Raw genomic sequence first — 25,181 nt, 5'->3', positions numbered from 1 at the left:
TTATTTTCTCACTTATTTATAATGATATATTTATATATATCTTTTTCAAAGTGCATCTCTCTCGAGAAATATCTCGCAACTTCTTATTTTCAAATATCCCGGCTACGCCGGACCGTCGTGTGCGTTCTGGCGTTTCGATGGCATCTGCCATGGTTCACGGTTTGTTTCCATAAGGCGAATGTAAACGTACCAACCTACCTACCCTATCTACCCACCTACCCCGTGCTCGCTCGCGAGATTCTTCTCGCTAGCACCGTTGCTCCCGTCGGTGCGTGTAAGCCGATACTTTGCCACGATTTATTGCCGTCTAGCGAACGTTCCTCTTGCTCTCGTATTTTCCTCCGCTCCGCCTTTTCCTTTCTCTCTCTCTCTCTCTCTCGCTCGCTCGCTCGCTCGCTCTCTCGCTCTTTACTTACGTTCTTCTTGCCTCCGTTCGGGGACCTTTCTTTTAGGAAGAAAATACCGAAGAGTGCGAGTCAGGATGTCCTGAGAGAACGTTTCAGAACTTCCCGTTCTCTCCTCTCCCCTGTCTCCGGAACTCCTAAGCTCATCGACTTAATTCTTAATTAAATTTGTGTACCAACGCGTGTCCTTTCTCTCTGTCTCTCTTTCTCTCTTTTTCCCCCAAGCCATTCATTCTTTCTCTTTGGCGTTTTCCTCGCTCGAGTAACACCGACCGACGAGGCAGCGGGCGCTCTTGAGCGCAACACGAAATACTTCCTTCTGACGTGGCACAGCATCGTCACGCAGCCCAACGCCGGTTACTTTTTAATGAAATTTTGAACTCCGCGATCTATCCCGCGTTCGTTCGTTCGTTCTACACGATAAATGATTCATTAAGCGATAAAACCATTGTCTCTTCCCACGTAGAAGGGAGGTCTCGCGCAAATTTCCCCACGAAAGGGGAGATCACCAGTTTTTCCACGGTTAAGATACAAAATCTATCATTCTATTCGCGCCCTCTCCCCATCTCCAAGATTACTATTTATCTTAGCTATTGGGTGACTCTCGGGCAGGAACGCAATTTATCTTCATTAAAATCGCGGAACGCTCGACTAAGTTTGTTTACTTAACGTATGCGAGACGTCAGAATATGACTATGATTAATTCTCTTGTTATTCCGCGCAGCTTCCGCATACTTCCGGCGTATGATGTGCGATGAATTTATGTAGCGGACGAAAAGGTCGCTTGAGACAACTTTTGATTAAATCGTCGAACTTAATTTCGATGTGCGTACACGTCGCGCGCGCGTCTCTCTCTTTCTCCCTCTCTCTCTCATGAATTTATATAATATCCCGGCAAAAATTTACATCATATTGCAGCAAAAGGCTGCAATCACGCGTAATTAACTTCACCTCTGGATGTAATATCGCGATGTAATCAGTATCAATTTTCATCATTGAAGTTAAGGTCGGAAAACCGTGGAACACCCTGTATTGCTTGCATGTAGCGTCGCGTGTCGCTGTTCAAAGGCCATATCGATTCCACGTTTGGTCACTTCGTTTGCTACTTTACAGCGATTTGCGATCGGACGGTATTACCATCTGGTATTCGGTTCGTACATTCGAAACGTCCCTCGAAAATATCGGCGCAATTTAATATGATTTCCGTTGAAAAGTTTTGAACGCGGTACTCCCGATGGAATTCTAAATCCGATTTTGTTCGTGTTTCTCCGCTCAGTATGCAAACGAATATAAAAAGGAAAATATCGAGAGAATATGTGTATGTATGAAAGAGAGAGAGAGAGAGAGAGTAGTCGCTGTTCTTATTTTTTGCTTAATATAGTTAAATAGTTCTTTGATGAAAAATGTCGGACGGAAATGCACGATTATCGTGTCGACATTTATGAATACAGTTATTTGATGACAAATTGAGACTAATTAATTCTCTCGCACAGATATTATTTTACCGCAATAATTACTTGCTCTATCGAATAAATTGCTTATCTTCGTTTTAACGAGATAATCGCTCGTTACGATAAAAATTTAATTTTATCAATATCTATCACGGTCTCTCTGATAATTCTTTCGGGCCGTACAAGGAGGAATTCACTTTGTTACAGCGAATCCTTAATTGCAGTTAGCTTTTGTTAACACTAATCGACTTTCGCGTTAATCCTGTGGAAGGTACGGTAACGTTATTATTCCGTTTCGATTCGTTTTCGAAGCGAGCTCGAGAGAGATGGACTCTTCATTGCGCAAGTATCTCATTCGGATCGTTATTGCGTTCTATCAGTGTTAATTAACAACAACAAATTACGGAGCAATTAATTTTCGCGGTAATCTAATGAAGCTTGCGTAATGTCATTATTATTCCTATATCGCGAATCAGACGAAGAAGGGATCTCTCGGAATACCTCGGAAGTAGATCCGGACATCGCTCGTTGCAGGCCCTTTATCGCGTTAATTCCCGGATCAGAAATCGTCGGATAATCGATTTTCGTGGTGGCGTCACAGAGAATTTCACGTCGTTCTTATTTCTTCCTTGTGAGATTCTTTTCCGAGCGCCTAAGGAAGGAAAGAAGGAAGGAAGGATTTTTTCTCTCTTTCTCTCTCTCTCTCTCTCTCTCTTCCCTTTCTCCACTCCGTGAAGTTATTTCAATCGACTCACTATTACGCCCCTAATGGCGTGAATTTACGACAAATCGCCGAGCAATGAATTCCCGTGATAATTTAACGAAGGTAATATTTCACCGGGCCGGTGCGATTAATTACAACGAAACAGCAACGATTTATACTCGGCGCTCGCGCACGATCCTTAGAAAATGCGCCGAACTGTTATTCACTGTCAGGACCCCGCGCGCAACCTCGAAGACCTCGCGTAAGTCAGGCTTAAGCGCTATCTAATCCCGAAGCCGAAGGAAGATCGGCTACCACCTTCCTGCAATGCGGTATATCGTGGACAACCTCAGTTTACGGTTTACATTTTACGGAACGCAAATTTACTCGGCACACGAAGAAAAGACATTTGGTATTTGTAACTATAATCGCACAGTGAAGGAATTACAGCCAGGAAAATTATTTTTGTAGCAAGTAGTATATCTATCGTTACTATGATTTTTTTGTTAGAACAATAAAAAGATATACTCTCTTGGAGTAAAATCTCACTGAAAAGAAATGAAAAATAGTAGTACTTTATTCGAAGCGATAATGAAAATACCGCCACTCGAAATCACAAGAGTGAATGTTTCATTCGAGCTTAAAATAAATTCCGATTTCATATGTTTCGATCGATTGGAGTAAATATGTTCTTTTTGTAACGGTGTGATATAGTCGGCGTCATGTATGCTGTATTATTCCTTACATCGAAAATGATATAATCTTAGGCTTACACATATACACATAAGGTCAAAACCGTTATAATTAGAATCATCATAATCCCATCATTATAATTAGAGTTACTTATACGATTTTCAACCTAATGAGTTATGTATAAGGGTGAAAATCGTATAATTTTCCGTCTAGGAGATACATGACGCCGGATGTACATCAGCTTCACTTCTCAATTTCAAGTGGAAACATTTACTCGACGATTCAGAATGGAGAATTCACTTTATATGAGCTAAAAGTTATTCAAATTCGAGTGACTCGGTGGTCACTTTTCAAGTGAGATTTCATTCTAGGAAATTTAGAGAGCAATCGGCAATGTTTTTTTCTCTCGATGTTGATACCGCGAAATTCTGAAAATTCGTCTAAAAATTCGATTTGAGTTTGTCACACATCGATGTTGCGTTTGTCGCGGCGAATTTTTCACGGCCGCTAAAGGGATGAACAGCGTGGCTCGGTTTCGGCTGGCCGGGATCCGCGGCGATAGTGACCGGTGGATCGAAGTCTTCCACGACGACTTCGCGCGTAAATATACTGCCGATGTACCGTTCATCTGGCTGTTTCCACCCGGAGTTCGAGACGCAACTGTGTAATCGCGCCAGAAAACGAACCGAGCGATGGATCTCATGATTATCGCGTACGCAGGTCGCATCCGGCATGCGGCGTGAATACCGTTATCGACGGGGGTCTATGTATGCGAAGTCAGCACTTCGAGGTTAATGAGTACATCGATCAAGCGAAGGAAATATGCAGATACACCTCGCATCGCGAGAAGCACAATGTGAACAAATATTAAACATATAGAATGATATATCAGGAGCTTGTTTGCAATAGTTCGTCGCTTCTCCGCGAGGTAACCAGCAGCGAGATTTCGCGAGAGATTTATTGACACGTTGATTACCACAGGGGTTGCCAGTGACCGTGACACTAATATCGTCGGGTCTCACTAATTTACGTATAAAACATAACCACACACAAATTGCATAATATGACAAATTAAATATACACAGAGAGTCAATGTAACGAGCCAATGAATACATCGTGAATTGCATTTACCGTCTATTTGGCGACCAAAACTTCAAATGAGCATTGAAATAATCAATGGAAATTGGACAACGAGTTAAAGTCTTGCAAAAGTTCGTCGAGTCGTCGATGATCTCATCGGCTGAGGAGATGAATCATTTCACAGACGCGGAATCAGACGATTATCTGAAAGGTGAGAGGCAGAAAGTGGCGAGTAACGACGGCAGATATTTTGATTCAACGTAGTCATGTGTCGTTTTATTATTATTAACTTTTTGATTTTGATTTCGAATATACCGGCGTAGCTCCTGTCGATAAATTCCCTCGGCCGAAAAATTGAGAAAAATGGAAATTTGCTTGTGGAAGATTGTGATTCTCCACGTACCTCGACCGAAGAATAATCCGACGCGCGCGTCGGTACACGTCTAAATTTTATATCCCCCCACAGACATATTAATATTGACAATATTAATATTTAATAGCGCTAGAAAATCCGTGCTTCGTCTTTTAAGATACTCTCTTTCTCTTTCTCTCTTTGCTTAAAGAATGAGCTGATACATATATAAAAGTGAAATAAAAAAAATTGTTTCCCATTATTTATTGCACTACTTTTAGCTTCTAAGCCAAATCAGAATCATAGATACAGTATGCTGGTCATGCGTTGGCTCCTAAACCAAAAGCCGTTTCACGGACACAATGAGATTGTTGGCTTCAGAGTCCAGCTCGGAAGTTAAATAGTTAATAAAAGAAGTCTGACCAAATGAACTCGAGTCGAAATTTTAAATTCTACATTAAGTCTTCAAGTAGGGAAAACGGAAATAAGTTTCCATTTGTAGCACCAAAGGAACAGAACGAAAGATTTTTCGAGATTTAATGTAGGATTAGAATTTCGACTCGGGAAATTTTGCAAGCTCTTAATAGATTATTAGGCATTCCTGCACGGAGAAGAAGATGAGTTGAATTACGTGACAACGAACACATCGTATCATTTTCTGATTAACATAAACATAATTACACTAACGTGAACATAATTTCTGAACTTGAGAATCGGTTCATGAGAACTAGAAGTTCCGTTTCCTTCAATGAAAACGCGTTTGATTCGTTGTCGCGTTAATTCAACCCTTTCTCTTCCTTACATCGGGGCATCATGTTCGCAAGGGAGACATACTGCGCCGCGGCAACTAACTGGAGTAACTATTTGCAACAGATCCGTAGCGAATCCCGGAAGTATATCGAAGACGCGACGTACGTTCACGAATTAACGCGATTTTAATTGTCCCAAATTGCTCGGACACGCTCACGCTTCGCCGCAGTTTTGAAATTCAAATCCCCGGCTCTCTCTCTCTCTCTCTCTCTCTCTCTCTCTCTCTCTCTCTCTCTCTCTGTTTCCTCTTGCTTCGCCTCCTCGTCCTCGTCATTCTCCTCCTTCTCCTCCAGTGCGAAGCACTTCCTCCTCACGGGCGGGATTAAAGCGGAGTCAGCCACCGAATACTTCGGTTTTGCATAATTAGTGCCGTGCTGAATATTTATCAGGGGACTCCCTGACGGGGGCCAGAAGAGGATTGGGCGAAGTCGCGACTTCGTTACGAGCGAATCGGACCGCGACTGCGGACTCGGGAAATTAGATTCATGGCGTTCCTCCCCCTCCCTCCTACCCCCGAGTGAAATCAATTTCTCGATATGGCGTCAGCACCACTCGAGATGCCGTTGATGTCGGATCGGGGTGAGAGGAGAGGGATACTCTGTCGCGGAAGTGCTAATCTCGCGTGTTTTCCCAATATCTCGTGCACTTCCCTCTTCCTGATAGTGCATACCTGTTTTTTTTCTTCTGGAAAATCAGTGGCTCGCCATCGCGAGATATCGTAGATTGAAGAAAAACTTCTTTAAGTAGTCGCCATCGCGAGATCGTCGATTGAAGATAAACTCCGATGTGTGTACAATATACGCAGATAACGCGTCCCATACAGACATCTGTTACTCGAGCTACTGACGAGGTGCGAATAAAGATTTACTGGGATTTAGCGTGTACGAAAAATTTCGCTGGTTTAATAACCTCCCGCTGGTAAATTTTGTGTCAAATCAGCGTGGACGATAGCTGCAAAAATGCAGTTTCACGCGCGGAGAAAAATAATTTTGCTGTTACAGCGAAACCATCGTTGCTACTGCACATTTCTCGCGTCGACAGCAGTAAAATTTAGTTGACATAACCAAATTAGCAAATTATTTGTAATTGGAGCAGAAACAGTTTTGTAGCCAGGATAGAAAATATTCTGCTGGTTGGATTTGTCTTTAGAACAAGTTAATTTGCTCTTTGGACAAAATAGTGTTTTCTTACATTTACTAATCTGTTTTTACAGCAAAATAATTTGTAGACTCAGCAAAATAATTCGGCGAATTAATACTTTTAACAAATCGTTTTGCTGTCCGCATAATAATCGACAGATTTGCCGCAACAATATAAAATTTGCTGTGCCAATAAATTATTTTTTTCCGTGCAAAAATACCTTGTATATTATAGATCTGTATCGATAAAACGCATTGAGAAATAATCGTAAATTATAAAATCGGTACTTATTATATCCTAAATATCTACATTTGCGTTTCTCGTAAGAATGGTCAATAATATCGTCTTTCTTCAATTATCTCCGAATTTCTTCAGGTCCTTTTCATGGTCATAAAAATTTGCACGGGTCACTGACAAAAGAAATGGTCACAAAAATTTCCCCCAATTTGCCCTGACCTTATCAAACGGTATTTCATCGGTGCTCTCGAGCGGATACATCAATCGAATGTACACTGATCGCGAGAGACATCGTATTCCTTAGCTGCGATTTAATCTCGCGAAAATGGAGTAGGCGAGCTCGCAAAGATGAACATCGAATGAGGACAGATATGAATAGACAAACGGAATTAGGATAAATAGATTTTGAATGAATACGAGGGATCTAGACGGACTAACCGCCGGATACGTACCCGCCAGAAATAGTATTCACGCTGTTGGCCGTCTCTCTCTCTCTCTCTCTCTCTCTCGTCCGATATTACAAGTAGCGTAGTTTCCTAAAACGGAGAACCGAAGGGCACGGCGGTGAACTTGCGCTTTATGAACGTCCGCCAGCGGAAACTGGACGGGGATATCAAGGCGCACACCTCGCGCGGACAAGCGTAATTAGTTGCACCTGTCGCGCGACTGCCGCGGCTCCGGGTGTTCTCTCCCTCTCTCTCTCTTGCAATACAGAATCCGCTCATTGATAATGTCACTCGGCTGTGTTGAGCTGTCGGAAGCACCAGCGGCGCATTCGCACGTGGCGTCCACCACTCTTATTACCGTGACTGTACAATTATCCCCGACGACGATCGCACACTCATCGATATCCGAAGGAAATCTTCGCGATAATTTCCTCGCGATAATTGTTGCGGCTGGGGATACCGCTAGGGACTCTGGGAACGGAGACAACGATACGTTGTCTTCCGGAAAATGTTTTTATCGATTAACAGAAAGAAAAACACAGGCTGCTTTTCCTTCCCGAGATGAAGGAGAAGTGAGGAGCAGCGCGACGGAGTGGGATTTCGTCTATTTATCGGAAATTCGTAAAAAGTTGTTGATTTCATCGGTTCGAAAGATGAGTCATTTTACGGTCGCTGGATCGGTCTATCATCTAAAAACGGGGAAAGACAGAAAGCCAGGGAAATAACGATGGTAGATATGTTGATTGAATGTATAGCATGTATTGTGTCGTTATTATATGCCCATTAGCAGCCAGTGTTCCATTTGTAGGGCGTCTCCTTTTTTTATCAAATAATATTTTAATTCATATGTAATTTTAGTTTTATTTTTTTTTCAGTATCGCTTTTCCCCAATCATGTCTCTGTTTTCTGTAGAAATGATTCTAATATTAATTTGAGGCACTTTTACCTTCTAGAAATTAAACAGACTAATCCTCTTCTTAAAAATATTTGTGAAATAATTATGGCCTTTAAGCTTTACGAAATTTAAAGTAAGACTGCTCTTGGTTTAAACAAAGGAAGAATTAAAGATCCTCTGATAATATTTACCTATTGCTAAGTCAATTAGTAAGCAATTTTTTTATTCTAATATCACGAAAAATATTGCCTTTGAACCAGTACGTTCGCAATATACGATAGATAATTTTATCTTCCTACAAAGGACTAATAAAAGACATGTGGCTAAAAGTCTGACGAACTTTTGCGAGCTTCTAATAAATACAAACGCCACAAACAGAAAGATTGACATTTGCGTGACGCAACAAGCGCATTCTTTCGTATGATCGAGTTCAGAGTGACGCGTAACTTCGCATCTTGGACGCGATTCTTTCAGAAGTAAGCGACGTCTCCCTGTGGAAGAAGAGCGAATATGGAAATGAATCGAGCTCGTTGGAGGCACCGGTCGGGACAATAACCACTCTGACGGCCTTCGTTAGTATTTACTAAAATCGCGAGAAGCTTTGCTCCGACGAGAGAGAGAAAGAGAGAGAGGGAGAAAGAGAGACGCTAATAAATGTTTAACCGGATGCCTTTCATCGTCGCAGCGGCGGCTGTCTCCGTATCATATTAATAATTGCACGGTGGAAATACACATACAGCGACAAATTAACAGAAAGAGAACGTAAACTCTCGGGCTTTCAACGGAAGAGAGAGAGAGAGAGAGGGGGTGAAGGTGTAGCTTGTTGCATTTTTAATTCCCGAATTATTTGAAACGCTAATCTGTTACGTAATTTCACCTCAACTTAAACGCACTCGGATCTGAATTTAAGAGCTTTGAACGCGGCGTTATTTAAATTTAACTTAATTCCGCGCAAATACGATCTTAATTGAATATTCACTTAATCACCTCTCCCGATTATATCGGCGCGTGCGATCGCATCCAACTGCGTTAGAATCTATTAATATCCGCAACTTTTGCGAGTTTGCGTATTTGCAAAGTCGTTCGTGAACCGTCGAAATCGCCGCGGGAACTCGAGCTGCACCGGCGCAACGAAGGGACGTGCGGTTCCGATTTTATGAATCGTCACCTCCGCGCTCTACGCTATTTCGTGCACTACACTCGGTACTATTTCAGTCGGCCGGATCGACCCTGCCGCCGCCGAGGTCATTTACAATTCTGATTCGTCAACGACGGCCGTAATCGTGCGACCGCCGCCGCGGCCACCTTTTCAGAATGTGAGAGCGTGGCAGTATGCAAGCGCGGCGACGTTGCCGTTGGATAAAACGAAGAGACCGTCGCAATGAGCGCGGCCGTTGGATCGTCTGACATTTTCGATTTTTTTTTCGGGTCAAGCCGCCCTCCCGTTTCCGTTTGCCCGCCTCGCGAAATTGTTTACCTTGTACCGCCAGCGTATACCCGGCGACACGCTTTGTGTACGCGACCCCGTCGTGTATCCGCTCCCCCTCCCACTCGCACCCTCCCTTATCACATCCCTTTTTCTCCCCCGCCGTTCTTCCTAGCGCGGTGCGCAATAAAGAAATATCTCAAATACCTAAAATAAACTTCCGCCGCGAGACACTTTTCGCCGAGGAGGGGGAGGGAAAAAACAGAAGAGTTTTATATCCTTCTGGCGTGCGGGGTTTGGCGAACTGCTCGCGGACAGAGAATGAGTGAGAGGGTGGAAGGGGGAGAGAGGTCCTTGGCCTCCGGGCGACTTTCTTCGGAGAGACGCGTCGCGTGTACGCTCGTTGATGTCGACTACCGGCGGGTAAGAGAGGTTCGATCGAGCGCAAAGTCTATTCAGCCAATAATAATCGACGGGGGGTGTCCGACGACGGCTTTGAGAGCGTTACCCTTGCCTCTCTCATCTTCGTCCTTTGAGGATACGCCGGCTTCCAGCGCCGGTCCCGGCAGGCCTCGTAAACATTCTCGGATAAACGGACGACGACAGCGGCGATAGGTGACGTTAAGTGCAATTAAGATCCTTTTATAGACACGTTTTCCGCGCTCCTTTTCTTCCCGTTTCCTTCGCGTCAAGCGCACGACGCACGCTACGGCGTTTGTTAGCGGTAAAAAGAGCAGAAGGAAATCCTCGGGAAATCGTCCAACAGCCGGTGTTGCGCGATGTTTTGCAACTATTTTGCGCGTTTCTCTCCCCCCTCCTCTCTTTCTTTCTTTCTCTATTCCTCGGAGCATTTTAATATTAAACATTATCCATTCTGGGAAACGCACTTCTCGTGCTTTGCCGTTTCATGGCAGACGCTAGGCAGGTCCATCGTGCACACGAAGACATTAACTCGTCCTATAATCTCGCAACATTAACGTCGACGAAGTTGCGGGATGAGCTAATTTACCCCGACGTGATACCCGCTACCAGTTTACACGACATAAATCGGGTTACATCCTGCCATTTGCCGCGCATTATTATGCGTTACCGCAGCGAGAGGAGGGAAATTGCGGCCACGGTAAGAGATCCGACAGTATATTTTCGCGAAAAGGTGCGAAAGGAAAATGTCCTGCAAGCATGTCCCGCTTGTATTTTTAGTTTCTCTCGTAAACTCCGTCTCGACTCGTATTGGTTCTGTGACGTCGATTGCCTCAAGAATATGTTTTTTTCTCGAATTGAAATTCGCATGAAAGGCGAATTGCAAGGTACGAATTATCAAGTGTGTGTTCAAGTCATCTTTTCGCAAGTTTTCGTTTTATTTTCATGATTTATAAAAACTAAAACTTGTGTACACACGCACTGATACGTTGCAAAATTAATTATCTCATTTTTTCGATGTGATTTTATCTGATAACTTAATGACCTGTTGATTTTATTTGAAAAATCAGATAATTAATTTTTCGATGTAATTCTGACCCATCGACATAAAAACATACATGAATATCTATAAAAATATTTATAATATTCTATTATGTTTGGGTCATATATTGAAATAATTAATTACATTGAGAGAAAAATATTTAATATTTGTAATTATAATCATCATAGTGAAAGAATTATAATCAGGAGAACCATTTTCCTAATAGGTGTTACACATAATCTTTTGTCCGTTTCTTTCATCATAATTTAAATGTAATCGATGATTCAACGATTGATTCAATGGAATTGACCAATTCCGTTCAGTTAGTTGTCGATTAGATTGAAATCATGATGATAGAAACGAGCATCAGTGATGATAACTTTACATGCATATCGTAGCTATTATTTTTGTAGTTGAAATCGTAAGAAGGAAACAGTAGAGGGGCCGAAAATAGCTATAATTTCTCTCAGTGTGCATTGGAAAGTCAGTTGCGGAACATACTGGAGCATGTTCCCGTCCCTCCCATCTTAATAATTGATTGCGAATCGCAGCGCAAGAGGATGAAAATGATAAAGGGCCGGCGGGAAACGCGAAGAAAATCGACCGAAAGTTCCCTACGTGTGACCCACTTTTGTCACGACGCCCGCTAACAACCGCGAAGACTCATCCCGACAGGATAAGACGCGAAACTTTTAATTGCACCGGGCGACCTGGCAAACATCCCTGGGATCAGTCTTGGTGCAACCCCTTTTTCATCAACCCCCGAGGCAGCGGCGGTGACGGTCCCTTGTCAAACCCGAGCAATTTGTAGAGCGCGCGCCTTCGACGCAGTGCTTTCCGGAAGACGCGGAGACTTGCCGCCGGTTTTCGGGGATCGTAATTTTCAACAAGTCAGTTATAGCAAATTTGCCCGGGAAGAGAGAGTTCCCGAGAGAGAGGGAGAGGGAGGGAGCCAGATACGTCGGATTATTTTGCTCGCGAAGGCGTCGCTCGAGCGAGATGCCGCAAGTTCAACGGCTCATAGTGAGCCACGGCGCGCTAATCAACGCGTGCTCGTAAATTAAAAAGGGCGCTAGAACCGAAGTTTCACCGCCGAGAGCCGGGCTAAATATATCATGAGACTTGATTAACGACGAGCCGTTTGAAAAATTCACGAGATCCTCTAATTCGCGAACGCGTCCCGGACCGATTCGACTTAGTTTGCAGTTTATTAAAGGCGTTCTCTATTCCCGTCGAGATTTATCTCGGTCACCGCTGTTTGCCTTCTGTATTTTTAATCATCCAGAATTTCAGAGAATGCCCATTTGCAGAAATAAATTCCGCGTACCGCGTCATTCGCGAGTGAAGTATATTCGTCGTGGAAATTTTCGGAAGGATTACAAGTGAAATATTCCCTGTTAAGAGACAGAATTTCCGATTCGACATTTTTGCACCTGAATTATCGGTATGCTCCGGAAAATTTAAACGCGAACCGTTTGATCCCCCATGTGCGGAGAAAATATAAAAATTCATGAATCGAAAGAATAATTTAATAGTTCTGCACCGACGAGGATTTGTAACGTCAAAACACAAGATAGTACGGGAAACTTTGGAAAGCAACGTGAACAACGCTATTACAATCATATATCGTTGCTTAGATATCGTAGTTTATGTCACAAACATAACGAATATCCCATCGTTCTGCTGTTTTCATAATCGCGCATATACATATAGTAATACGGCCGGCGTCTTGTATGCTGTACCATTCCCCATAAATTATAAAAATTTACACGATTCCCTACATAAAAATTTACATGATTTTCAGTCTTACATATAATGCATAAAATCGAAAATCGCAGAAATGATCGCTGTAATTATATGCAAATAGGTTAAAAATATATCCGATTAAATCGTTCATTTATTGTTGTCATATATAAATTTTGGCTTCAATATGAACACGTTCTAGTCGAGCAATACAAGTTTAATCAATGATGTTATTAAGTATACTATATTATTCAATAATTACGTTATTAGTATGCTATATTATACAACAAAAATGTTCTGCGCGCAGGCTCCGGACCCTTCAATCGGGCGATGCTCATGAATGTCGGCTACGTGGAGGCATTGAAGGAGAGAATCTTCGACTGTTTCATCTTTCACGATGTTGACCTACTTCCGGAGGACGATAGAAATCTGTACACCTGTCCCGAGCAGCCCAGGCACATGTCGGTCGCAGTGGACAAATTCAAGTACAGGTAAAAAACGACCCACTCCATTCCGTTGTATTTCCCGCGAAGAATCGGTTCCAGGGAGTGGTCGGAGATCCGCGTTTGATACAAATATGAAATCGTCGAATTATCCTCAGGTTACCCTACGCCGATCTCTTCGGCGGCGTGTCCGCGATGTCGCGTGAACACTTCCAGCTGGTGAACGGTTTCAGTAACGTTTTCTGGGGCTGGGGTGGCGAAGACGACGATATGGCGAATCGCATCAAAGCCCACGGCCTGCACATCTCGCGTTATCCGGCGAACGTCGCGCGTTATAAGATGCTCTTGCACAAGAAGGAAAAGGCGAATCCCAAAAGGTCAGTCGAGCAAGCTACTGTGAACATTTTTCATTCGGTAAATCTCGAGATTTTTTTTAATTCATTAGTCTTGCCTGTTATCTCATTCGGTTTTTCCCTTTAAAATGATTTCTAATCTTTTCTGTTATTTTGTTTTTTCTTTGTTTTTTTTTTTATTTCTAATCTTGTCCATTATTTCGTCTCGTGTGTTTTTTTTTTTAATTCTAATCCTGTCTGTTATTTCGTCTCATTTTTCTTTTTTTAATTATCCTTAATTTTACTTTGTCTCGCTTGTTACTTTGTCTCGTTTTTTTTTTTCATTTATTCCTAATCTCGTTTTTTTATTTATTCTTAATTTCGCTTGCTCTTTTATCTCGTTCTTCTTCTCTTAATAAATCTTAATCCCGACCTGTTACTTCGTCTCACTAAAATAGCCTTGTGAAATAAGACCAGATAATCGAGATTCGACTGTGATAATCCGATAATCCAATCAATATTCGATCCCCGACGACAGGTACGAGTTCCTGAAGACAGGCAAGAAGAGGTTCTCCACCGACGGATTGGCCAATCTACAATATGAGCTGATCGACAAGCGGAAGCCGAAGCTGTACACGTGGCTGCTGGTGAGGCTGACGCCGCCGCAGCCCAGCTGATGGCTACCTTGGCTGGGCTAAAGGCTCCTGCGCCAAATTCATGTCTGGCAGAGGAGCTCGCGATCGTTCGTGCTCGTCAGAGAGAGAGAGAGAGAGAGAGAGAGAGAGAGCAGTTTCAAACTTGCTGCTCGTTAGAGTCGGAACGAGATCTATGAGCATCGGTCGAACATCGAAAATCGCGCAAAACTGTTCGCGGGGGAGAGCGACGAGCTCTATGTTCTGCGAGAACGCTTCGAGGACCGCGGGAAGGGGGGGGGAGGGTTTCTGCTGCTGTTTCAACGACGTCGGAGACGCGACGAGCTTCCGAACGCGGCAGTGCAATGGCGATCCCTAACATTTCGATCCTCAACTTACGCCATCAAGATACCACTATCATCTGATGGACAATTCTACGACGCAAAATCTAACGACCTGCTGCGGGCAGAAGACTCGAACGAGAATAAGACCCCGGAGATACACGAAGACAAGCCTCGCAGGGTTTCGTGAACAGTGAAACTCCAGCCGGCAAATTAAGCATCGCCGAACATCAACGCGACTTTTCACCACATCCGTGATGCGAAAAAAAAAGAACCACCGAATCCACGCCAATCTCTCGCAAACGTGTCGTCGGGAGCCGATTGCTTTCTCGATATTCCTTTTTTCCGATCGACAACGGACAAGAAGTCAATAAAGCCGATAGGTTAGAAGCAGCTTAGCTTAAGTATATCGTTTGCGTGTGCTGCGTCGTTAGTCGAGAGAAGGCCGAGAATAAAAGATCCCCGGAGGTTAAACGCAGAGAGAGAGAGGGAGAGAGAGAGGGGGGAGAGGGAGACGTATGCAAAGAGTAGCATCTACGTGAAGTCGGTGCGCGTCAGTGTAGAGTTTTAGGGAGAGGAGAGACGATGCGCCGTGGGGAGAGAGAGAGAGAGAGAGAAAGAGAGGAGTCTCTCTCTATCTTGATATCTCGTCGCTGCGTGAGAGTCTCGCGCGCGTTATCCCTTACCGCGGAGAAACGATGGTTAGGGGACGTTGTTACGTGATATATTTTTATTCCTCATATTTTTTTATCGCAACGATAGGATAGAGAGCGAGTAGAGAGTAGCATACGAGCTGACGTGCCAAAGGAGAGAAGGGGAGAGAGAGAGAGAGAGAGAGCGAGCGAGCGAGTGAGTGCGTGCGTGCATGCGTGCGTATGTTATGTGTATGTGTATGTATGCGACAGAAGTGTGCGATGGAGAGAGAGGAAGAGCGAAGGAAGCCAGGAAGGCAAAGAAGCTACTAACTAACATCCTTTCCCCGAGCCGAGTCACGATATCATCACATTCGCAACCTGTCGCCGCTCGATCGACTGTGAGAGAAGGGAGACTTCGGGGAGCTTCCGCTTTCGTGGCTTTACGTGTCCTGTTCGCCAGCAAGCGCGATCACCGTGAACGGTAGAATCTCGTTAGCCGAAGAAAGGAAAGACAAAGAAAGAGATAAAAAGGACGACAGAAAGAGAGAGAGAGAGAGAGGACAACCGGGCTACGAAGAGTCGAGAGATCATACAACGGTATCCTGTTAATAACGATGAGTCAGCTGGGATAATCCGTCGCCATGTTAAATTCCAGCCGTGACTCGTTTCCGTTTCGTGCGACGGGGAGAACGTACGGAGGAAGAAGATAAAAGAGAAGAGGCATTATATCGAGATGGTTAATGGTGTGACTCGCTCGTCCGAAATCAGCGGATCAGCCGTTCTTCCGATTTCCAGTCTCTTCCAGCTGGCGAATCTGCCGCGAGGATTTGTCGCGCGATCCCGAAGACAGACGGCGGCTCGTTCCCGGTGACGTTCGACCGAGGGCTGAGCTCGGGAGTGCGCGGGGGAGGAGGATAACGTTCATCCGGACGTGCGCGGCGGTGAAATCTCTCTCGCAGGCTAATCGTGCGCGAGATAACGCTTCGAGGGCTTCGAATCGGCCTTCCTTCGGGGCTCGTGAATCTTGTACCACACTCGTACGATTCGATCGAACTCCCGAGGCGGCCCGGTCGGGGCTTATTTTTTGTACAGCCGGCAGTGTGAATGATCGAGCAGAGCTCATCCGTGGGCTTCGTCGCGATGAATTGTGATTTCTGGACCGGTATTAACGCACGATCACGGCCGTGAAACGCAGGGATGACGACGGTAATGACGATAATGATGGTAATGATAATAATGATGGTACTTAATCGCGTTTGACCGAGCGTGCGTCATGCTGCGTATACCTGCTTGTGCGTATCTCGCTGTGCACGGTCGAACACGAGGATCCCACGTTCAACGTGTCAGATCAGAAAATTGTAAACTGCTAAATACGGCTTCTTCGAAGAGCAAACTCAAGCGTGAAAATGAATGGCGAAAGATTGACGTCAGAAACGTCAGAGTGAAATAAGGAAGCGTCGACATCACTTTCAACCGATTTGTACAATTGCTGCCGATTAAGCTCGCCTCTTGATTTAATCATCGATGTCCGGCTGTTGTTAAGTAATTCGTTGACTGCCGTGAAGATCGTCAGTGAACCGGTACTGTGATTTCGCCGCGTCTCATTAATTGACACGTGAAACGTGACTAATTGTAACCTGACAAATTAAATCCCGCGATCGATCGAAAGCCGAGAAAACTAATTGACGAATATACGCGTGAGGATGTGTATTCATTATGTATGCGGCCATACGGTGACATTTCAATTAAACTTTGGGGCATTCCACAGAGATTACCGTGGCAGTCAACGTGTTGTATGGTGTAAATAATAATACGAAGCATTTATTCTTAGTATATCGATTGATATGAGTTTCCCAGATACAACTACAGGCATTTGCGGAATTGACTAGGCCGAGGTAAGAACTTATCCCGACGAGACACAACTTGTTTCGGTCAGTTCTATAAATGCTCGTAAATATATCTGGAAAACTCTGATCAATCAACATGCCAAGGAATTAAGTGCTTCATATTATTCACTGAACTTGCTATAGCGTATAATTACGTCGTTGATAACTGCGTATTGAACGTAAATCTTATTCATATACAATACAAAAGACGTTAGAAGTCAAATTTGATGGTCGCTCAAATTTATTGAATTTTTCATGCAAAATTGAGGAACGTTTCGATCTTCCTTACTTGGGTTCTCTTCAGCCGTAATACAAAAAATCATACCATTAAGCTACCTAAGCTAGCTTTTCAACGCTTTCAGTGATCTCCGACATAGGTACTGCTTATATTCTAATGGAAGTATAAATTAATACTAAATTTTAAGTATTTGTCGTATAAACACTGAAACACGGAAATGCTAAAACATCGAAGCACAGTACAAATTTTCAATATGAATAATTAATAGTGAAGCACTTAATTCCTTAGCATATTCATTGATACGAGTTTTGCAGATACGCTTCCTAGTATCTACGGAATTGACTAGGCCGAGATACGAAATTTATCCCGGCGGGATACGAACCTATCTCGATCTAGTTAATTCCGTAAATGCTTGTAAGCGTGTCTGCAAAACTCATATCAATTAATAAGTACTTCATTATTAATTATTTGCATTGCAAATTTGTACTGTGTTCCGATGTTTGGCATTTCCATGTTTCAATGTTTATACGATAAGTATTCTAAATTTAGTAATAATTTACGCTTCCATTAGAATATAAGCCGTATCTATGTCGGAGAACATTGAACGCGTTGCAAGACTAGTTAGATAGCTTAGTGGTATAAATTTTTTGCGTTATGACTGAATTAAGGTCGAAAAGTTCTGCAATTTTGTATTAAACATTCCATAAATTAAGCGATCGTAACCCGGAAATTTGGTTTCTAACGTCTTTTCATATCGTGCGTGACAGTAATTTGAGCAGCCTTCTGTCGTACAATCGATGGATCTTATTCGCCACTCTTTTCCACGTATTCGTGTCAAATTTGGACCGTCATGCTCGGTCGTCAGATCCGCGACGATGCCGAGAATACCGAAGATAATACGCGGGATCAACGAAGGTGGTGCCGAAAAAGCAGCGGGATGCGCGCGAACGACGAGATTTATACGCACGGGGCCGCGGCAGCGCGGACTTAGAACGCATTAACATATCACTTGTCTTGTCAGTAGGACGTAGTGCGGGGACGTTATCGCGTTGTCGTGGACGAATATACTTAAGCGTTACAGACGCCGAGAGCATGGGCTGTGAATATCGCATCCTTTCTTGCGGCCGAAGGAATCACGAGGCCGGGCGGGAGGAGAGAAGAGAAGGGGGCGGTAGAGATTTCAAGAGACGCGGTCGGGCTCGCGAATTCGCGGTGACGAGCTGCACCGATTAACACAGCAGCATCCTCTTCATCTCTCGCATCGCGCGCGACGGCCATAGCCGATCGATACTCATCCCCGCCATTCGAGGATGAAGCTTCTTGAATCCGCCCGGCGGCGACGCCTATTCGAGACTTCCACGCTTTATCGTAATTTGCGTCGTCGTCTTCTCCGGAAATTCTTCTGCCCGAGCGCCGCGTCGATTCTTCTCTCGCGACTACGAGCCTCGGTTTTTTGAGAGAGAGAGAGAGAGAGAACGCTTGAGGAATTAATTTTTTCTTGCGTATGTTTTTTCTGTTTCCGGAGAAAGCGAGATAAATCGACTCGAGCCCGCTTTCGTACGCGAGTGAGGGAATGTGTGAGCGTAAAATGATAAAAGCTTCGAAGTCGTTTGAAGGTAAGACTCGGCTGATGTTCGTGTTGTATAAAGGTGGCACGTGCGTGAGAAAACTCGGACGGGGAAGCTCGAAGGTGTAGGATATGTAAGAAAGAGAGAGAGAGAGAGGTAGAAGGTGTGTTGGCGCGTTCCTTTTATCGCCGTTCCTGTGATTAAACATTCCGACGTCGTTATCTGATCCGGAAGTAATCAGTTCGTACGTTCCGTTGTTATTCTCGCATGATTCGGCTTGTCCTCCTCAGACCGTTTTCTTCTGTCAGGCGGAACCGATATTCGATCGCGATTAAATCAAACGTAATTGTTTCCGGCAAACGCGCGAGAATTAAATCGGCAATCGCGAAAGGGCACTTTCCTTGAAGCAGGTCCGGCGAAATTTGCTAAAGAGTTGACTGATTTCACTGTAGTTGTATAAATAATCGTTGTATAATAATCGCGCGAATTAGCGTCCGGGGAGGATAATTCCGGACAAATTCGCGGTACTTGTAACCCTCGATGCAGCCTCGTTGAGGGATTTTTTGAGAGTATATGCTGACGATTATTTTTTATTTTGTTTCCTTTTTTCCATTGTTACGCGCGTCGCTGCGAATTTTAATTGAATATAGTGAACGAGGCGGAAGACGGGTGAGCGAACGTACGAAGAGGAGACAGTTCGAATGATATTTCAGTATAGCTTAAGAGAGAGGACGTTGTACCATACTACTACCGTTATCGAATAATCGGAAATAGCCAAGGTAATTTATAAGGATAAGCGATCGAGAAAATATTGGCGTGCTCCGCGAAAGTAGTGTAAGAAGTCACAACATTCCGACGGTTTTACGGAGACGTTAAGTAATAACGGGGACGGGACTTTCTTTAAACGGAATTTCTTCTTCTTTTCACACAACTGGTAGGGAAAACGTTTCGATCGGATCGAAGCTGGCCGACGTCGCGCGTAATTAAGGAAACGTCTTTCCTTTCCCGAGCTTGAACGGGACGGTTATCGAATTAATCGCCTCATTCGAAATAGCACGAATTTGCGAACGCGGTCAAGACGGCAATTTATCACATATTCCTAACTCAACTATTTAAAGACTATTTGCAATTTATTGATCGCGTTTTCATATGTGCTTGATTCAATATTGAGGAGCAACAGAAATTGGGCGATTAATTCAGCGACTCCTCGTAACTATCTGGTATCACAAACAATGTAATTATATGTTAATTATACATTAATTGCGTGCTCATCGCGAGATCACGACCCGGGTGGCGCGTCGCGTCAGGCATTAATTTATTAATTGATCAACACTTCACCTACCGGCGCCGCTGCTACGCTTAGTTTTAGCAGTTTGAACATGAATTTTTTTTCGATGCTGTTCGGAAGACAGCCGATCTGTGATGAGAGATCGTAACTTCTGCGAATTCTTTAGAAGCAAATTGGACATCGGCTACGTCCCGAACTCTATCGAGAAAAACGGTGTTAAGAACGCAGGTGTAGGAAGCTTATCGATAGACTTCCGGGTGGTGAACCGTCAGACTCGGATCGTTGGACGTAAAACCGTGGGAATACGATTCGTTCTGCCGAATTCCGTCGTCGTCGATTACGAAAGCTTCTCGACTTACAGTCCGTTCGCCGAGCACGCTGTATGCAAGGTGCGTCGCGTAAAGCAGCATACCGTCGCGGTCTTGGCGTGTGACACAACACTTCCTCAACGCGAGCATCTCCTTTCTCGGAGCGTCGTATAATCGAACGCGAAGGGAAACGAAAGCGCGCGTTTCATTTCCTCCCCGTGCTCGAAAATACCGCAAATCCGTTCGCTTTACGCGGGACATCCTGTATTCGCGTACACACCAGGTGAATTTGCCGCGCTCAATTGCCGCACGAGAGCCTCGCCGGACGGAGGAGGAGGTGGTGGAGCAGTTATTCGCCAATTCGCACGCCGCGCTCGCAGCATCGCCGCTACGATCTCGAGCTTCCTTCGGTGTGTGCGGCCAGACTTTTATACGTATCGCTGTTACCTCGCACACAAATGCGGATTTAGGGAGATTCGTCTATCGTGAGAGCGGAATTATTTCGCGGGGGATAGCGCGGAGGGTTTCACGATCGAATTGTTATTATTATTATCGCGTTGCTGGGTTACGATAATTAGATGTAAGATCGTTTCGGACGTTCGACAGCGCAAAGTGCGATTGCCTTTTTGTTTCCTTTTTTTTTCCTTTTTTTTCGCTTGATGTTTCTTGGTTTTTTTATATTCCTTGCGCCCGTCGTCGCTGGTATATCGCGAAGAGGAGCGTTCTCGTGCGGCACAGGCGCGCGCGCGACTGTTAAACACCAATCATCAGCAAAGACGAGATAGTGATTAAGCGTTAAGTATCGCATAAGGTAATCGCTAAGTATTTATACGAGGGGAAGAGGAGCGCGACGTGAAGGCGCTCGCGAGGGCGATGTAATAGAATGTGTAATATATTATACATACACATATACGCGCTATATATATATATATATATATGTGTATATATATATATATATAATATATAAATATTTACGCGACGCCGTCGCTAACTAGAAGCGTCAGGGAATTTTCGAAAAGCGCGGACACGAGGATTTTCCACATCGTTAACGACCCGATAAAACGCGAGATGAGACGTTTCAGTGAATATTCCGCGGCGCGCAAATACGCGAGTGCTGTACGTACAATTACGAGTTTCGCGGGGGAGGTGCGTCCCTCATGTAAAATTACATAATTCGCGAGAGCAAGGTGGATTATTATGCAAATCTGTGCGGTGCACACGTGAAATGCGAGAAAATGTTCCGACGATTCCCGAGAACGAGGATCTCCGCCAAAATTCTCCGGGAGATCGAGAGATTCTCGAGATATTACGGAGAATTCTCGCGATGCTGCCGAAATATGTGCCGCGCGCGCCGGAACATTTTCAGAACACACGAAGTACATTCGGGGGAATATATCCTAAAAAAAAAAAAAGTATCTCCGAAGTAGTACCGTTCATCTCACTGGGAGGAATATTTCATCGAAACTGCTGCTCTCATCCGACGGTCCGATTAATATTTCTCAAAAGAGGAATGACCCTTCTTCCCAAAGTCGCCGAGACTTACCGTTTCAACTTTACCATCTTCATCCTATATATAAAAGTCTATCAAGAGAGAGGGAGCACGTGTGTCGACCTCGAAGCTTGCATACAGATCGGCTGAGGTGGACAAAGGAAACACTATTTAAAAGTGACACGAATAAAATAAATAAGCTGTATCCTCGTGTACGTAATACTTGCTTCTTCTCGATTTGCCAGAAACACCTGGGAGGCTGTCCTCTTTCCACAGGTTACATTCGTGATGTATCGGAACAATAAATTTCTGTTAAAGCACACACCTCACTTGTCTCTTTTTATCTCTTAATTTCTTCCCGACGATGCGTCACTTCCATCCTCCGATAAAAGTAAGAGAGAAATTCGGTCTCCGATTAGCGCCAATCGCACCGTCGACCGACTCTCGCCGCAGGCGATAATTAAGCGAGACGAGAAGATAAAACGGTGTTGGGATCAGTCTCAAGGATCTCGAGGAGGAGGAAATGGTTCTTTCTTTTCTTCCTGTTAGTCTTCGCCGGGGTAAATCATCGTCACGGGACGTCACATGTTCGGATATGCGTGTATATTTGATTCGTGCTGCTTCTTACGGACTAAACATTCAGCGCAAAAATGCATGACACTCCCGTAGCGATACAAGTGCGATATTACATTTCACTCGCATTACACCGATCATACCAAAATTACCCCCTCGATCTTCCCCTCCCTCCTTCCCTCTCTAACTACGTTAGAATCGGTACAATCTGATCTGACGATAATCTAGAAGCGCCCTTCTTCGACGACGTAACATCGACTAATGGACTAATGAGTTATCGTGTAATGTACTTATCATCTCCTCCGCTATTACCTTCTTCTTCGGGATACGAACACAGCTGTCGATTGACCGTGCACCGGAGAGGTACGAAATTATTCATTCATTCGCGGGAACAACAACCCAATAATCGATAATCGCATTACCCGAAACAAGGACCCAAAGTGTACCCCCGGTGGGGATGTTACCGCGGGCTCGCAACGATAATTGCGCTCGGACGCGATCTAGAAATCGAAGCGCGCTCGTGTCGCGTATTTGTGGCTTAACGATCGATAAATTAAACATCGATATAGTTAACGCTAAATTATGTTAACGTTCCTTGATTATCAGCGCCATTGTTACGACCTACAGCCTACAGCGCACATATTTACTTACAACGTATACATCATCACATTCATATTTAATATGTAATATGCGTAATATTGCGGTAATTCTCCATAACAATCCACTCGTCCCCTCCTCTCTCCTCCTCCGTCTCTCTCGCTCTGTCCTTCCTTTATCTGCCTTCTCTTTGTGCCGACGCTATCGATGAAACTGTTATCGGCGCGCGAGAAAACTTCCCGACCAATCTGATTTTTCATCATCTTTTCAGTTGTTGTTACTTTCCTTTCTCAGGTAGAAAATGAGTTTCTCCCCGTGAGACAAGCTAATCGCAAATCATCACGTCGATGAAGAATGCGTTGGAAAACGCGGCCCTCGATCCTCGCACAAACGACTACACCTGTAACGCGAGGCGTCCTTCGCCGAATAAACTCTCTAATCAACTATAACTGCAACTGAGAAATAGTCCAGCTATTCAATAAAAGGGACTCGACTACCGATTAACGTAAAGAATCATATATTTATCCAGCACCATGGTATGGAATCGATCTACGAAACCTGGCATCTCTCTTTCCCCGGATCGTCTCCCTTACCGTGCTGTACGCTCTCTTGAACGCGAATGTGCACGAATCTATTTAATCTCAGGAGACAAACGCGCGATTAATTACCAATTAGCCGCGCCTACCACTAGCGGCCCTATTCCGGATGCACAGCAAACGGCAAATGCGCCCTTTCGACATTCAGTTCCGTCCTTGCATAAAGAAAAATCAAGAAAACCAGGGAGGAAAATTTAGAGTGACTTTCACCAAACTCCGATTAGACTAATCGATGAATAATAATAAAAATTGTAAAGAGATATGCGTATCGTTCCGAATCGAATCTCTGTTGATTCGATTCGAATTTGTTCTCGATTCTAAAATTGGAAAATACAGATAAGGTAGATATTTTACAGTTTAAAAACAGCACTAATGCGTGGCTTGCATAAAACATTGAAAATAATTAATCCCATAGTTTGCAGCATTAGAAATAATTAATTCCACAGTTGGCATTTTTAGACATGCTGTATATTTATTTACCAGTTTCCAAAATATGATTACATACGTATGTACGTATGTATCTATCTTTTAAGCTTATAAGCTCTGCACACTCCTTGTCTGATATCCATTATAAATTTTCTACCACTTAGTATAGCATTTTCCTTGTGATTGATGGGAGGTTTTCCCAAAACTGTGCAGTGATTAATATTTTTGCCCATTTAAAGAAAAGTTTTTAACATCATCGTAAATATCGTATTCAGACATAACATTTGGCCGACAGCAATTTTAAACCGTCGATTAGCTTGATCGGAGTACGGTGAAAGTCACCCTAGCCATACATTCCATACCAAGCGTTCGCCATACGCATGCAGAACAGGGCCTGGTAAATCTATTCTGTAACTTTTAACGACAGTATCATTATCGTTACATTATTATCGCGCAGTTTCTCCACCACAGACGGGCTGTGCTCGTAGCATTCACTGGCAGTGCTGAAAATCTATAGTTCATGTCGCATATTATTTTACGATCGAAATAATATGTATATATATTGTAAAGCATTGGTCGATGAATATACGAACACGGCCGTTACAACCGCACAACAACAACATAACGACACTGCCGTTAAAAGTTACAGAATAGACCGATAGAGTCGACACCGGCTCGGAAATCGTAGTTAAATCGCGCGAGTGTTCCTACCTCCGTACGTGTTCTCATTTAAATAGTAGATTTGTGCGATATGTATATGTGTAAAGTAATTGGCACACGGGTATATACGCGTTATACAAAAATCCCTTACTTAATTGTTCCTAGTCCGATTAACACCGTGTCCGTGCCACCGGCGAGTTGGTCCTCCGTCGAGCCGTCGCGTGTCCGTTGCAACAAGCACGAGAATTCCGGTCGGGGATGTGGTGACAGTCGTCACGCATCACACAAAATATACACCGTGTCGTCGTGATCTCTTTCCCCCCCCCC

At 44.0% G+C, this 25,181-nt stretch overlaps 1 protein-coding gene across 3 annotated transcripts in view; it reads left to right on the top strand.

Moving 5' to 3' along the window:
• The window catches only part of LOC106749635 (beta-1,4-N-acetylgalactosaminyltransferase bre-4-like), a 94,209-nt gene extending 73,042 nt beyond the window's left edge, over nt 1-21,167 (top strand). For all 3 annotated transcript variants that reach the window (XM_014629293.1, XM_014629291.1, XM_014629292.1), the window contains 3 exons: nt 13,150-13,333; nt 13,444-13,662; nt 14,156-21,167. In XM_014629293.1, coding sequence (XP_014484779.1) covers nt 13,150-13,333; nt 13,444-13,662; nt 14,156-14,294 — 542 coding nt within the window. In that variant the 3' untranslated portion in view covers nt 14,295-21,167. The remainder of the gene's footprint in view (nt 1-13,149; nt 13,334-13,443; nt 13,663-14,155) is intronic.
• Nucleotides 21,168-25,181: the final 4,014 nt, after the last annotated feature.

The sequence above is a fragment of the Dinoponera quadriceps genome, unplaced genomic scaffold (genome assembly GCF_001313825.1).
Source record: "Dinoponera quadriceps isolate SergipeBrazil2010 unplaced genomic scaffold, ASM131382v1 scaffold4133, whole genome shotgun sequence".
In the NCBI taxonomy this organism is placed as follows: Eukaryota; Metazoa; Arthropoda; class Insecta; order Hymenoptera; family Formicidae; genus Dinoponera; species Dinoponera quadriceps.
The sequence above is the reverse complement of the archived record's forward strand: the minus strand, read 5'-3'. Positions and strand labels throughout refer to the sequence as shown.